The sequence below is a fragment of the Oncorhynchus mykiss genome, chromosome 26 (genome assembly GCF_013265735.2).
Source record: "Oncorhynchus mykiss isolate Arlee chromosome 26, USDA_OmykA_1.1, whole genome shotgun sequence".
In the NCBI taxonomy this organism is placed as follows: domain Eukaryota; kingdom Metazoa; phylum Chordata; class Actinopteri; order Salmoniformes; family Salmonidae; genus Oncorhynchus; species Oncorhynchus mykiss.
In genome coordinates this window covers 35923960-35940366 of record NC_048590.1, presented here as the reverse complement: position 1 = coordinate 35940366, position 16407 = coordinate 35923960, and the positions used below count along the sequence as shown (strand labels likewise).

The 16407-nt window shown below is 47.2% G+C and overlaps 1 protein-coding gene across 1 annotated transcript in view; it reads right to left on the bottom strand.

Annotated features, from left to right (window-relative positions):
• LOC110506733 (protein naked cuticle homolog 1) overlaps nucleotides 1-16407 on the bottom strand; it is a 38210-nt gene that overhangs the window by 10598 nt on the left and 11205 nt on the right. The window contains exons 4-6 of the mRNA XM_036963742.1: nucleotides 4284-4341; nucleotides 556-662; nucleotides 298-393 (exon numbers count right to left, since the gene is read on the bottom strand). Of these exons, the coding sequence (XP_036819637.1) occupies nucleotides 298-393; nucleotides 556-662; nucleotides 4284-4341 (261 nt within the window). The remainder of the gene's footprint in view (nucleotides 1-297; nucleotides 394-555; nucleotides 663-4283; nucleotides 4342-16407) is intronic.

The following is a 16407-nucleotide window of genomic DNA, read 5'->3' as shown; positions in this document are numbered from 1 at the left end:
CGTTTCAACTCAGCTCTCCAAAAATACAGGCCTCTCTGACTGCACTGCTCAGATCTTTACAAGGCAGAAGCCAGCCACTAGGTATCTATCGCTGGGAAGGAAAAGGTCTCTTTGGTTCCTAGTGGCTGTATTATTGAAATGGATGAATGTAACTTCATCTGGTTGTGTCTCCCTTAGTCTATGTATGTGTATGTGTGTGTTAGTTTGAAAGAGGAAACGATCATGGGCTGGGAAAAAGGAAAGTGCCCTGTTATGTGTTAGAGTATGTTTGAATATAAAATGTGTTTGAACCCTTACCTCTCTGGTGACCTTGCCATTGTTGTCAAAATCATACAGCGTGAATGTCCACTCCTGTCTGTTGTCTTCCTCTACAGAGACGGCACACTCAAGCTCCTGAAACGAATCGCATTGCAATGTAAGTATCAATACATTCACGACTGTGTGCAAGTGTGCCTCCTTCCATCCCTGAAAGAGTATTATATTGTCGCTCTAGTTTTCCCAAAAGCACTAATAAATGGTCCATGTTGGTGGTTCACAGTTCAACTTCACACTCACTTCCAACTGGAGCTGTTTCTGTGTGCCTGTTGGCACCTGGCTCGCTCTCCCCTGCATCTTCTCCTCCACACAGCAACTGTCCACCGTCTTCTCCGGGGGCAGAGCAACTGTAAGAACACACACGCAACCAAATGATCAAATACAAGTTTACTGGTCGCGTACACAGTTTAGCAGATGTTGTAGCAGGTGCAGTGAAATGCTAATGTTACGATGCAGTAAAATGTCAAATAAAGTGTAAGGAAAGAAAATACAAAAAAGGACAAGAAATCAACAACGGTGGGACGAATCTGATTAACAACCCAAATAGCACTGTAGCAGTAATCAAATGCAAACTATATGTATGTACACCGGGAGAATGTACACAAGATCAACTAAGAATGATATGTACAGCAGTAGATATGTACAGCAGTAGATATGTACAGCAGTAGACATGTACAGCAGTAGACATGTACAGCAGTAGACATGTACAGCAGTAGATATGCACAGCAGTAGATATGTACAGCAGTAGACATGTACAGCAGTAGATATGCACAGCAGTAGATATGTACAGCAGTAGACATGTACAGCAGTAGATATGTACAGCAGTAGACATGTACAGCAGTAGACATGTACAGCAGTAGACATGTACAGCAGTAGACATGTACAGCAGTAGACATGTACAGCAGTAGATATGTACAGCAGTAGATATGTACAGCAGTAGATATGTACAGCAGTAGATATGTACAGCAGTAGACATGTACAGCAGTAGACATGTACAGCAGTAGACATGTACAGCAGTAGACATGTACAGCAGTAGACATGTACAGCAGTAGATATGCACAGCAGTAGATATATTACAGTAAGCTACATCAAGAATCCAGTGTATAAATAAGCATAAGGCACAGACACAAAATACTCCGGGGCTTGGATGCACATCATTGCCATGGGAAAGTGCTAGCATAGCCCCAGGAATGGGAGAGGAGGTGGAGGAATAGAACATGGAACTGAACAGACATAACATGCCCTACATGCCAAGAACAGGACATGATGCTACTGTATAATGTGGCTTAAGATATTACATTCTAAAGTGGGAACATGATCTGATCTGAACATCAAAGAACCCTGTGGGAGCCCTGCCTCGGTCTCTGTGCCCACTGTAGCTGAGCTCATAATGCTGGATGTTTCACTGAGTATTATAGCATCCAGACATATAGTCCAGACAGACAGCGTCCATAGGGAGGCCTCACCTCATCTGTCACACACACATCCTTTTCCACCGCTACACACATCCTCATCAACAGTAGGCCCCAACTACAGTATCAAACCTGTATAGTGTATGTCAGCCCAACAACATCTCCTACTGTAACATGTCACAGTCCTTTCATATCCTCTCATCACATCCGAATCCAACTAAAACCTCAGATGTTTCAGACCTGGGTACTACAAATGAAAAAGAGACTGATAGGCCAATGGCAGAGGCCACGAATACACAGAGTCACTCCATGGGTCCAAGTAGTGCACTATTTACGGAATAGGGTGGATTTCATTGTGACGCAGTTGGTGGCCATTTGGTTTTGCTTGCGCTCCTGCCCGACCAATCAGGATCAGGAGATGGCTGGGTTACTGAGCATGCACACACACACACACACACAGCCCCCCCCCCCCCCCCCCCCCCCCCCCCCCCCCCAACCCCCTCCCCCCTCAAACCTTTTGGCCAATGATCAGACCAGACGGCTGTAAAACAGAATCACTAATTAATTAAGCCAAGTCAAATCTGAAACAGCGTTTGTTGTGGTCGCCAAAGGAGCAGACAGACAGACACGACAGCCTCGTTCTCTTTCCTCCGTATCCAAGCAGATCAAAGAGAGAGGAACATGTCTGTCCCGTCTCCTGTCCTCTCGGCTGCAGGCACAATGAAAGGCAGCGTCCTGGGGAGCAAAAACTTTTTGAAGGAGGAAAATTGAACCCTGTGTTTGATCATCACAGATGCTCAAAGGTACCATTGTGCCATGCGAGGGGACAAATCTGTTGGGTAACAAGCCCAATGTGGAGATGGTGATGCTTATCTCCAGGCTAATGAAAAGACCCAGAGGAATAGGCTATGTCCCAGAGGGCACCCTATTCCCTATGTAGACATAATTTGCTATCTCCCTCTCAGACGTCACTGAAATACAGTAGGCCTGCTCTTCATGAGTGGAACTAACTGCTGCCAGAGGATTGGCTGGTGATTGATGGGAGTGGAGGAGGGACTGGGCTGGCACTCTCAAAATGCCATCATGCCTGATCCAACAGCCCTGCCATTACACACACACACAAGACCGCTGTCACTCACTCTCAGACCATCCACACAGAAGTGAAAGCTGAGAGTCACGCAAGTGTGACCAGACACAGAGATACAGGTTTATACAGCTGATTGAGTAATCTAAGCCTCAGTTAATGGCCTTGTGAAAACTACATTTGAAAAGGCACAGAGGAAGTAACTGCAAGATCCAAAGAGTCAAAACACACTACCATCTTGGATCCCTTTTGCTTCATCCCGCTTTGCAATTTTGCCAGCAAGTTATTTTTTAATCCTCACAAACTTTCTTTGAAAATGCTTACTGAAGCCCTGAGGAAAGACAAGCTTTCATATGTGCTTTGGCCTAACGATCATCCGTAACCTCTCTCTGGCTCTCTATGTCTGTCCCTTTCCCCTTCAACAAACCACTTTCTTTCCAGGGTTATAAAGAATCAAGAAGCCGAAATGCTCCATAACGGCTTTCATTCAAGTTTAAATGTGATTTAAGCAATGAATCCCCAGGTCTAAAGAAGAATTGTACCAAATGGAAATCAAGAACTACTTTGATAATAAGATGTCTCTCATAAGTTCTTACTGAAATGTACAACAAATAGTACTTTTACAGAGTCTGTAAGAGAACCATGGTGTGTCTACTCTTCTGAGAATGAGGGGAAGAGAAAGGGACCAAGATGGCTCCGAAGCGGACACACGGTGGGATTTTGACATGAACAAGGTCTGGTGTGTGGTCATCTAACATTATCATAACTACATGTTCCATAATAGGTTGTATTTATAGTGCTTTTCACCAGGTCTTTAGGCACTTTTATGAGGAGAAGACAGTGATGAGGACCAAAGCATACCTGGCCCACCCCTTAAAATAAACCAGCCTGAACTAGCTCAACTCAATGACAAAACTAGCCAGCAGAGACACCCTGACCCACATATCTGGGCTGGTCCCATCCCAGTCTCCCCTGCTGCCAGTTAAGTAGCACAACAGAGCTCTTGGCTGGTCCCATTCCACTCTCCCCTGCTGCCAGTTAAGTAGCACAACAGAGCTCTGGGCTGGTCCCATCCCACTCTCCCGTGCTGCCAGTTAGGTAGCACAACAGAGCTCTTGGCTGGTCCCATTCCACTCTCCCCTGCTGCCAGTTAAGTAGCACAACAGAGCTCTGGGCTGGTCCCATCCCAGTCTCCCCTGCTGCCAGTTAGGTAGCACAACAGAGCTCTGGGCTGGTCCCATCCCAGTCTCCCCTGCTGCCAGTTAGGTAGCACAACAGAGCTCTGGGCTGGTCCCATCCCAGTCTCCCCTGCTGCCAGTTAGGTAGCACAACAGAGCTCTGGGATGGTCCCATTCCACTCTCCCCTGCTGCCAGTTAGGTAGGTAAAGGGGGGAGAGAGGAGCTGGGGGAGGGTTTCCATACATCCACCTCATCAGCACATTGCAGGAGCTTTGGGGGGGGGGGGATCATACCTTCTAAACGGTAATGTTCATCACTGATCCCCTCTGCACACGCCTTGTCCAACACCTCCTGGAGAAAGAGAAACAGAAACACATTTATTTTAGTGTATTTGTCACGGACCAAGCACAACAAATATATATTCCACCAGATTTAGCTACAGAGTTTATTTCCATGTTTGTTGTCGTACATACAGTAAAGAGGAAGAGTATAGTCACCATATAAACAAACTATTCTAGATGGACACTGGAGATATACACTAGAGCCGCCAATACATACTGACATGGCTAAATCCAAATGACAGTATTCAGCTCTATATACACTGTATTTGTTTGACAACTGTGAGTTGAAGCTGAGCAGAACCAGAAAGTTAGAGAAGACAGTACTGTAATTGAAGAATCTAAACAGAGTGAGCGTATGACTGAATGTCACTGACACACAGTACTGGAGTTGGTCAAAGAACGGCCTCATATCACTGGTCACAATCACACTCTTCCTGTGGGGAATTGTGGGTTGTCTGTGAGGTTATTTCCGTGACGGGGTCTATCGTCATTGGGGGTAGCGATACGCTGGTGGGATTGTTTTTTCAGTCCACCCGACCCGACCCCCTCTCCTCTCCTGGCAGCCGTGTCTGTGAGTGCATACCAATGGGACTGCGTGATATGTGAGCACAGGGCTTAACCATGGAAAATGCCAACTCAGGTGTCTCTGTGGCATTACAGTCATCTGGCCCAGTAACCATTACACACACACACCCCTGATCTGAGAGTTCTCTTTCACACACACACCCCTGATTTGAGAGTTCTCTTTCACACACACACCCCTGATCTGAGAGTTATCTTTCACACACACACCCCTGATCTAAGAGTTATCTTTCACACACACCCCTGATCTGAGAGTTCTCTTTCACACACACCCCTGATTTGAGAGTTCTCTTTTACACACACATCGGAAAAAGCTCTCTCTCTCTCTCTCACTCTGGCATAGACATACATAATACTGAAAACACTCTCACACCATAAACCTACAGAGATATAAACCCAGAGACATACTAACTACATTATAAACACAGTACACCCTATCCCTTGTGTGAAGTACCTACTCCAGCAATCAAATCAAAAACCACGAAAACAACACCTGAGCTGCTTGATCTAGTCTATGTGGAGCTACTAGCTCTCTCCCCTCTCCCCTCTCCCCTCTCCCCTCTCCACTCTCCACTCTCCCCTCTCCACTCTCCCCTCTCCACTCTCCCCTCTCCACTCTCCACTCTCCACTCTCCACTCTCCACTCTCTGTGTTAAAGAGGTGGATTTATGAGAGTGAGAACGTGTAGGAGAGATTAGGGTTTAATCCAGTAGAGAGGTAGAGTTCAGCTGGTGTGATCCTAGCCCAGTCAGCCTAGTAGAGCAGCTCTGCAGTGTACCCAGTGGGGTGGCACCTCAGGAGGAGTATACACCACATCACTGGCTGACTGACTGACTAACTATAGTGCACTAAATATGGAGTAGGGTGCCATTTGGGACACAGCTTGACTGAGGCTGTCTGAATCATTAAAACCTCCTCAGGATGTAGCCAGGTTCCTCTCTCTCCCACGGAGCCGAAACCTTACCAGCCTGCTATATAAACTAGGCCCAGACTAATATGGTCAGGACCAAAAGAAGCCAGCCCAGGTGATAAAAATCAGACACTGACTGTGTGGAAGAATTGAGAGTAGAGATGGAGAGTGGGCGGTGGGGCGGTGGGGAGAGAGTTCTATGAAGTAGTGTTGTGTTGCTGCTTAGGCGTTCAGCCCCTGCTTTGCCTGTGCGAGGCAGCCAGCAGAGCAGTCTGCAGCAGACAGGGTAAGTAACAGGAGAGGCTCTCCATGTGTATGCTGCTTTAAAAGATATCCCTGGCCAACATAAGAACACACTCAGGACCTGAATGTCTCAGCACTGCTGAAATCCTGCTGCCAGCACACATCTGTAAAGCATTTCTGAATGCCTCGTATTTACAAGATCCTCAGCAGGGGGCTCTGAATGTAGTACAGATTAAGCTGTAGTGTGTGTGTGTGTGTGTGTGTGTGTGTGTGTGTGTGTGTGTGTGTGTGTGTGTGTGTGTGTGTGTGTGTGTGTGTGTGTGTGTGTGTGTGTGTGTGTGTGAGAGAGAGACAGAGACAGAGAGAGCTGCAGTCAGATGGCTGTCCCTGAGTGGCGACAGGACTGTCTCTGCAGGTCAGGCAGGCAGGCAGAGTTCTTCAGGTCAGAGGAGGAGGGCTCTGGAGCACCAGCTGACAACTTAATTGTCAGTAGTACTGCAGCCAGCATTGGCACCACAGCCACAGAGCTCCAGGTCTACAGTACTCTTCACAATTAAGGTCCAGGCCTGTACAGTAACCCCAGCCCAGGACCCAGCCCAGGCCAGTAGTACTGTAGTCCTTCCATAAACACCCAGAAAAATCACCCCTCAATCAACATTCCTCCAGCCTCTCACACTCACACTCAGTATCGAGTCGAAAACATTTTCTGTTTTTGATGAATGACACAAAATGGAGGGATTAGCCAAGAACATGAGAACAGGGGAAAGAGGAATGTGCTAATTGGTTGTTGTCTGTGATGATGGATGGCAGCAGTATTATTAGTATGCTGGGGTTACTCCGGGATCTGCTCTTGGCATCTCTGCTTAATGTTGAAAATGTTTTTATACATTCGGTAAAAACCTCACCCCCTTTCTCGCCCCCTTCTCCTTTCTCTCTCACTCTCTCTCCCCTGCCCCTCTCGTTTCTCTCTCGTTCCTCTCTCACTCCCTCTCATTTCTCTCTCTCACTCCCTTCTCGTTTCTCTATCACTCCCTATGCCCTCTCTCCCTCACCCCCATCTCGTTTCGCTCTCCCTCCCTCTCCTTTCTCTCACTCCTTTCCTCTCCTTCGCTCTCTCACTCCCCCTCCCCCTCTCGTTTCCCTCTCTCACCCCTTCTCGTTTCTCTCTCTCTCACTCCCTCCCCATCACTCCCTCCCCCTCTCCATCACTCACTCACTCACTCCCCCTCTCCTCTCTCACTCACTCTCCTCTCTCACTCACTCTCTCCATCTCAATCACTAACTCACTCCCCCCACTCTCTCCTCCATCACTCCCACTCTCCTCTCTCACTCACTACCCCTCTCCCTCACTCACTCCCACTCTCCTCTCACTCACTCACTCAATCCCCCTCTCCTCTCTCTCACTCACTCACTCCCCTATCCTCTCTCTCTCACTCACTCCCCTTCTCTTCTCTCACCCCCCCTCTCTTCTCTCTCACTCACTCACTCACTCACCCACTCCCCTCACTCACCCACTCCCCTCTCTCACTCACTGCCCCTCTCCTCTCCCACTCACTCCCCCTCTCACTCATTCCCCCCTCTATCCTCCATCCCTCCCCCTCTCCTCTCTCACTCATTCCCCCTCTCACTCATTCCCCCTCTCCTCTCTCACTCCCTCTCTCTCTCACTCTCCCCCTCTCTCTCTCTCACTCCCCACTCACTCACTTCACCTCTCCTCTCACTCACTCACTCACTCACTCACTCACTCACCCACTCCCCTCTCTCACTCACTGCCCCTCTCCTCTCCCACTCACTCCCCCTCTCACTCACTCCCCCCTCTCTCCTCCATCACTCACCCTCTAGTCTCTCACTCCCCCTCTCTCACTCACTCCCCCTCTCTCACTCACTCACTCACTCACACCCCCTCACCTCTCTCACTCACTCGCTCCCCCTCTCCTCTCTCGCTCACTCACTCCCCCTCTCCCTCACTCACTCCCCCTCTCCTCTCCTCTCTCACTCACTCCCTCCCTCTCTCCTCCATCACCCCCTCTCTTCTCCATCACTCCCCCTCTCCTCACTCACTCGCTCCACCTCTCCTCTCTCTCTCACTCACTCCTCTCTCTCACTCACTCCCCCTCTCTCTCACTCACCCCTCTCTCCTCCATCACTCACTCCCCCTCTCTCACTCCCCCTCACTCACTCACTCACTCACTCACACCCCCTCACCTCTCTTACTCACTCACTCGCTCCCCCTCTCCTCTCTTACTCACTCGCTGCCCCTCTCCTCTCTCGCTCACTCGCTCCCCCTCTCCTCTCTCGCTCACTCACTCCCCCTCTCCTCTCTCGCTCACTCACTCCCCCTCTCCCTCACTCCCCGTCTCCTCTCTCTCTCACTCACTCACTCACTCACTCACTCACTCACTCACTCACTCACTCACTCACTCACTCACTCCCCCTCTCCTCTCTCACTCACTCCCTCCCTCTCTCCTCCATCACCCCCTCTCTTCTCCATCACTCCCCCTCTCCTCACTCACTGACTCCTCCTCACCTCTCTCTCTCTCACTCCCCCTCTCCTCTTTCTCTCACTCACTCACCCTCTCCTCTCTCACTCACCCTTTCCTCTCACTCACTCCCCCTCTCCTCTCACTCACTCCCCCTCTCGACACACACTCTAAGATTGAACTCCAGAACTGCCTAAAATTCCAGAACTGCCCAAAATTAAAATTCCCCATCTTAAGATTCCTCTGGTCTTAGCAGTGAAGTGACAATGTCTCTCGTTCTTTCTTTCAGGGCCTTGTCCCAAAGGAACACTAAGGCCACTCTCTTTGTTCAGCAGCTCCAGGGCCTGTTGTGGCCCAGTCAGCAGGCTTTAATGGAGCTACAATAACACTTTCAGTGAGGCTCAGGTCCTCACCAGGCAGGCAGAGGGCTGGACCAGCTTTATTCAGCGCTATGAGAATTAAGTTTAATCCCCCGAACCTCACTTCTGACTCTGGTGGTGACACACTGAGCACTCCATTGTCTTCAGCCCCTCCCTGCCACCTCAGCATCTCTATTTAGATCAATGGAGGACCTGGCCCAGGCCCGCACCCCTCAGGCCCTCACCCCTCAGGCCTGCACCCCTCACCCCTCAGGCCCTCACCCCTCAGGCCCTCACCCCTCAGGCCCTCACCCCTCTCTAATGTGGGACTGACTGCTCTTTTCTTCCTGGGGAGCTCACAGGGACCCCACAGCTCCCAGGTTTGAGGATTAGCGAATACTGACTAGTGACCTCTGTCCTCTTTTAGGGGTTTCTAAAAAAGGTTTAGAACTTGTTTTAGTTCATTGATGGATTCTTGGCTGGCTCAATAAATTGAAGATTTCACACAGGATGCTTACTGATTTTTTTTAAATTCCCACTTCAAAGTGGTTTCATCCTCTGCTTCAGGGTCAATGTGGGATAAAATACACAAGTGACGATATTAAAGAATAATTTATACTATTGTTAAAATGTTTTTCAGTGATTGCATCTTTTGTTCAGCCAACCTTTATTCTTTATCTTCAATGACCGTGTTTTCCACTGGCTATAAGCATGGTAATCAGCTGACCTTAAAAAGAGCCCTCCATCTTGACCTGTCGTGTCAGGCCAATGAGCCAATCACAGGCCTGTCTGGTGACCTATGTGGGGTCAAGGGTCACAATAGGAGTGCAGTTTAAGGCAAACAGAGTCAGGGACAAGGCCAAGAGCTGCACCACTTTGATCATCTCAAGTAGACCTCAATGAACACTGCCTCTTCCTGTATCGTTCATACCTTCAGTAACCGTCTTCCATACTATATATGCTAATCAAATGTGCATCCCTGGTCTAACTCTATACAAAACAAAAAAGTGAAGGCCCAGCTGCTCAGTTAAGCACTGGTCGGGGAGAATGAATTGCTCAGATGATGAACATTGCATGATACTGTACGTGCAAAGGTCTTTTGGCTTTTTTTCTGTGTGTTCACGACTGGTGTTATGGAGTGTTTATGAAGGTTTTACGGAGACTACAGTGAAGTGTCACTTTCCCAGCTCTGCAGAACGTATTTGGGTGCTACTCCAGAGCTTCAGAGTATCATGAAATGCTGTAAGCACATGAACAAGCCTCTTTCCTCCAACACTTGGGACCACCAAAAACAATTTTCCAGACATGATATTTAATGTTCTGTGGAATCCAAAGTTTAAAGCATTTTGCTTTCAACAGGAGCCAGACCCTTCAGAGCGTTTTCTCTTCTGGGCTTGGAGGATGGAGGATTGTATGGCCCCAGTGTGTTTTAAAGTTGTTAAAGCCCCTTCACAGAAAGTGATTTATTCCTAGAGCAGCATAAGACAGGAACACAGTGTGACTATGCTGCATTACAGCATCCCAGCAAGCTACATTAGTACTGGACAGGCTGCCCGCTCCGTCTACTAGGGCTGTTTGATTTGACCTTTGAATCAGATTTGCGTATTTACAAATAATAATATTTTTAAGAACTAACATTGGTTATATTGAGAGTTTAAGTGAGCCAAGAGAGCCAAGGAACCACTGACTGCAGGGGTGAAGAGCAAATCATAGATTGACTGAAGTTTGGCAAGTTAGTGCATGAGGTTGCCATGGGGGCCCGCAAGCCTTACCCTGGCACTGTGTTCACAGACAGACTGGGCCGTGTGTGTGTACGTGCACGTGTGCATAAGTGCGTGTGTAATTACATGTGTGTGACTGTGTGGTTGTGCGCGCATTCAGTGTATGAGTGCGTGTGTAACTACCATGTGTGTGTTTACGTGTGTAAGTGTGGGGTTGTGGAAAGTCCTACAAGGTCCTGGTCTCAACGCTGTCTACCTCCATCCAACACAGGCGGCTGACAATTTACTCGGGCGGCCGACGACAGCTCCCCCTGATCGTGCGCCAGCCAGCCGGGGCGCAGGGTTCGGTGGAGGCAAACAGGAGGCCTCAGGAGCAGCGTTGGGTTGGAGCACTCCTACAAAACCCAACTCTCATTATGAGAGTGAAGCGTTGGGTTGGGAGCCTCCCACTGCTCTCTGCTCTGCTCTCCCAGGCAGTGCTGGAACTGGAGAACACCAGTCTGACATTTAGACTGGAGCAAGACAGGCCCACGATGCCGAGCAGGGAGGGAAACGACACATGGAAGGCCATTTAGGGAACGTGAGGAAAACAAGAGAGGGGAGAACAAGGGAATGGTTGGTGGTCATGTTTGTCTGTCTGTTAGGCCTGCTGGGTCCTTTTGACAGAGAGATAGAGGATCACAGCCCATAGGCCTTACCCAAAGCCAGAGGAAATGTAACCTTTATTTAACAAGGCAAGTCAGTTAAGAACAAATTCTTATTTACAATGATGGCCTACACCGGCCAAACACGGACGACGCTGGGCAAATTGTGCACCGCCCTATGGGACTCCCAATCACAGCCGGTTGTGATACAGCCTGTATTCGAACCAGGATGTCTGTAGTGACACCTCTAACACTGGGATGCTGTGCCTCAGACCGCTGCGCCACTAGGGAGCCCAGGTTTCAAAAAAGGAAAGGGGTTTTAAATGTAGAAATTGTCCAGGTGATACAACAACTGAGTCAAGACAGGGTCATGAATAACCTAGAAAATCACACCACACCATTGCTAACATCTGAAATGTATATATATACATTCAATTCATAATGAAAGAAATCAACTAAAACTGCTAGTTTTTAACGCCAAGACATTTCCAAATGGCTTGATGACAATACTATAGGTTGCAGCACACAAATGGCTGACGTTGAAATCTTAGAACTAAAACAACAAAAAGTATATTGGTTTTAGGAAATTAGCTTAAGGTGTAGTGTTAATGGAACAGGACATCTTGAGAGCAAATGCCCATCCCCTCTCTGCCCTCAACAGAGTAAGCTGAGACTCTCCGGAGGCTGGTTCAAAGGTTTGGGTCTGGTGCTGCGACTATATCCTTGAGTAAGGAGGATCCGGATCAGAGAGTTAGAAGTGCAGTGACCCTTTTAATTGTGTGGTACTGTTTGGAAAAACAGAACGCATCGGCAGACACCAGAGAGCAGCTTAGAGCTAGGTTGAAAACTGAGTCAAATGGGGTGGAACTACATGGATTTGTCCAATAAGAAATGCAAATGTGTTTTCTGTTGCCATGATGAACATGACCCAAGACTCAGCTTTAGTTCTTCATGTGAACCGCTCCTCCTCCTCACTCGTCTCTACCTGACATTTAACAGCCACAGTCAGACAAGGCGGCACGTACTGACAAAACACGACGCCTTGAGATCGTTCCAAGATAGAAAGTGTTGTTGTGAGGTAGTGAACAGAGCACTGCCTCTAAGCATGGCTTCAAAAAGGATCGGTTTGCACACATGAAATTAAGATCTCAGAAAATCATATACTGTAGTGAACTTGGCAGGAAACAGAAAGACACATCTACCAGGGTGGAGAAAGCAGACAGCCAATTATTGTGCAACACATCTGTTAAATCAACAGCCATCTATGTGTGCATGTGCGCTGAGTAAACATAATGTAGGTGTCTGCATGTAGCATGTAGAACTATGAGCCAGAACCAGAGAGACCTGTTCTGTTGTTCATCCTCTCGGGCCAAAACATCTGATGCTACTTTGAGGTATTTCTTGGGTTCCCTCCAAAATCATAGATACTTGGACGGACTCCAACATCATAGATCTTTATTATGCATAACTGCATAAAAGCAGAGGAGAGGCTGTTTGACATGCCAAGAAAAGAGACATATCTGTTTTCTTTTACAATGCTATTTGATGCACATTTGCTAATCAACTGATTGTTTTCGCTGAGATCAAAGCATGTCAAGGCAATCCAAGGTTTGATCTTGAGGTTCTTTTCAACTTGTGAGCCAAGTCCAGTCTGATCAGATAAACCCTCTTCAAGGAAACAGAGAATGTTTCCTTGAACTCTAACTGGACCATAACAACTCACTGACTGAACTCCAGGTCGCCCGTTTGAAACACTATGCCAGATGGTCGGATGATGACGGTGGCTAATTGGACACTTCTGAAGGAGCAGAGTGGACCAGACACCTTCATTGCAGTCGGAGAGGTTACGGTGCAGACTCTGCGGCCCCATGCCGGACACTGCTTACTCACAGCACACCCACTTGTCTTCCCTTCCTGCATGTGACCCAGGAAGGAAATTATTGCCACAGGCTGGGGATTCGTCAGCAGTCAGTCAGCCAGTCAGGTTGGAGGAAGCTGCCTTATGGTGTGTATGGTATGCAGTGAGCAGCACCAGGGCTCGGTGATGGCTACGCTGGGCTGGTTAGGAGAGATGGAGAGGCCTGGAAGGATGCATGCCAGTGGGCTTACCATCTTATCTCTAGTTAACTGGACAGGTCACACAGACAGCTCGCTCCTCTCTCAACACTGGGAAGGGGGAAAAAGTCCTGTGATTGGAGGTGTTGTGGTGTCCAACCTCATGGATTAATGCTGGTATGTTTAGTGACATTTGGTGTGTCTGTGCAGACCAACTGCATAACATAACATTGCTGAATGTGATGCCTTTGGATCCCAGATTTAACTCATGGGCCTGGAGAGAGAAAATTGTGTGGGCGTGTGTGCATGACCGTGCCTGCTTGCATGTGTGCCCGTCTGCGTGAATCCAGCTCTGTTGACAGCCCCCCAGAAGACTCCTCCCCTAATGACTGGCTCTGGCTTTTATAGTCTGACTGGTGGACATGCCGTGTACAGTCATTTTAACTAAGTCAGATTAACATTGCAAACATTGCTGGTCACATGACCTCATCCACATCAAAGGCTTCCCCCTAAAAGGCTCAGTAGAATATTAGTGGAGATTTACAGCCCTCATTTCTGTGCTTCAGAAACACGCTGATTTGAGCTAATCTCCCTCCCTCCTTCCCTCTTCGTGGTTCATGTGGGAAGTTAGCCAATGCCTTAATGACCCATTTACAAAACTTTTACACCTGCAAAGATAATCTTTTACAGCTCTGCTAGCTTGCTAACCCCTTCAGCAACACACACCACTGTAACCTGCCTGTTTCTCAAGGCATAAAGCAAGGTATTTATTAGGGCTTTGAAAAATATGTAACCACAGCAATTAGCTTTTATCAGGCTGTTTATCAAACGAGTGTCTCATAGAGAGGAGAAAATGGCTGCATGATCAAGGGTCTTTAAAGCTCATGTTATTCTGCAGTTGGTTCCCCCCAGCCCAGCAGCAGAGAAGGTGTTCATGGAGATACAGTAGATAGACCATATGAACTCCTGGTGGACTGCTCTCAATTCAATTCAATTCAATTCAAGGGGCTTTATTGGAATGGGAAACATGTTAACATTGCCAAAGCAAGTGAGGTAGGTAATATACAAAAGTGAAATAAATAATAAAAATGAAGAGTAAACTCTACACTCACAGAAGATCCAAAATAACAAAGACATTACAAATGACAAGTATATATACAGTGTTGTAACGATGTACAAATGGTTAAAGTACAAAAGGGAAAATAAATAAGCATAAATATGGGTTATATTTACAATGGTGTTTGTTCTTCACTGGTTGACCTTTTCTTGTGGCAACAGGTCACAAATCTTGCTGCTGTTATGGCACACTGTGGTATTTCACCCAATAGATATGGGAGTTTATCAAAATTGGGTTTGTTTTTGAATTCTTTGTGGATCTGTGTAATCTGAGGGTAATATGTGTCTCTAATATGGTCATAAATTGGGCAGGAGGTTAGGAAGTGCAACTCAGTTTCCACCTCATTTTGTGGGCAGTGTGCACATAGCCTGTCTTCTCTTGAGAGCCAGGTCTGCCTACTGCGGCCTTTCAAGGCTATGCTCACTGAGTCTGTACATAGTCAAAGCTTTCCTTAAGTTTGGGTCAGTCACAGTGGTAAGGTATTCTGCCATGGTGTACTCTCTGTTTAGGGCCAAATAGCATTCTAGTTTGCTCAGTTTTTTTGTTAATTACTTGACACATTGGAAAGAATTATCTTTTTGTTTTCTCATGATTTGATTGGGTCTAATTGTGTTGCTGTCCTGGGGCTCTGTGGGGTGTGTTTGTGAACAGAGTCCCAGGACCAGCTTGCTTAGGGGACGCTTCTCCAGGTTCATCTCTCTGTAGGTGATGGCTTTGTTATGGAAGGTTTGGGAAACGCTTCCTTTTCGGTGGTTGTAGAATTGAACTGTTCTTTTCTGGGTTTTGATAATTAGTGGGTCTTGGCCTAATTTTGCTCTGCATGCATTATTTGGTGTTCTACGTTGTACACAGAGGATATTTTTGCAGAGTCTCAATTTGGTGTTTGTCCCATTTTGTGAATTCTTGGTTGGTGAGTGGACCCCAGACCTCACAACCATAAAGGGCAAGGGTTTCTATAAGGTGATTCAAGTATTTTTAGCCAGATCCTAATTGGTATGTCGAATTTCATGTTCCTTTATGTTCCATGATGGCATGGAATGCCCTTCTTGCCTTGTCTCTCAGATCGTTCATAGCTTTGTGGAAGTTACCTGTGGGGCTGATGTTTAGGCCAAGGTATAGTTTTTGTGTGCTCTAGGGCAACAGTGTCTAGATGGAATTTGTATTTGTGGTCCTGGTGACTGGACCTTTTTTGGAACACCATTATTTTGGTCTTACTGAGATTTACTGACAGGCCCAGGTCTGACAGAATCTGTGCAAAAGATCTAGGTGCTGCTGTAGGCCCCCCTTGGTTGGTGACAGAAGCACCAGATCATCAGCAAACAGTATACATTTGACTTCAGATTCTAGTAGGGTGTGGCCGGGTGCTGCAGACTGTTCTAGTGCCCTCGCCAATTTGTTGATATATATGTTAAAAAGGGTGGGGCTTAAGCTGCATCCCTGTCTCACCCCACAGCCCTGTGGGAAGAAATGTGTGTTTTTTGCCTATTTTAACAGCACACTTGTTGTTTGTGTACATGGATTTTATAATGTTGTATGTTTTCCCCCCAACACCACTTTCCATCAATTATAGCAGACATTCATGCCAAATTGAGTCAAAGGCTTTTTTGAAATCAACAAAGCATGAGAAGACTTTGCCTTTGTTTTGATTTGTTTGTTTGTCAGTTAGGTTGTGCAAGGTGAACACATGGTCTGTCGTATGATACATTTGTCTCCACTTTTGTGGATTGGGGTGATTAGTCCTTGGTTCCAAATATTGGGGAAGATGCCAGAGCTAAGGATGATGTTAAAGAGTTTAAGTATAGCCAATAGTCAGTCTCAGTCATAACCCCCCCCCCCCCCCCCAAAAGGGCTTGATTGGCATTGGAAACAAGATGAACAGTAAACATTACCCAAAAGTCTCAAAAGGAATAGAGACCATTCAAAAGTCATATTATGGCTATGTACAGTGTTGTAACGATGTGAAAA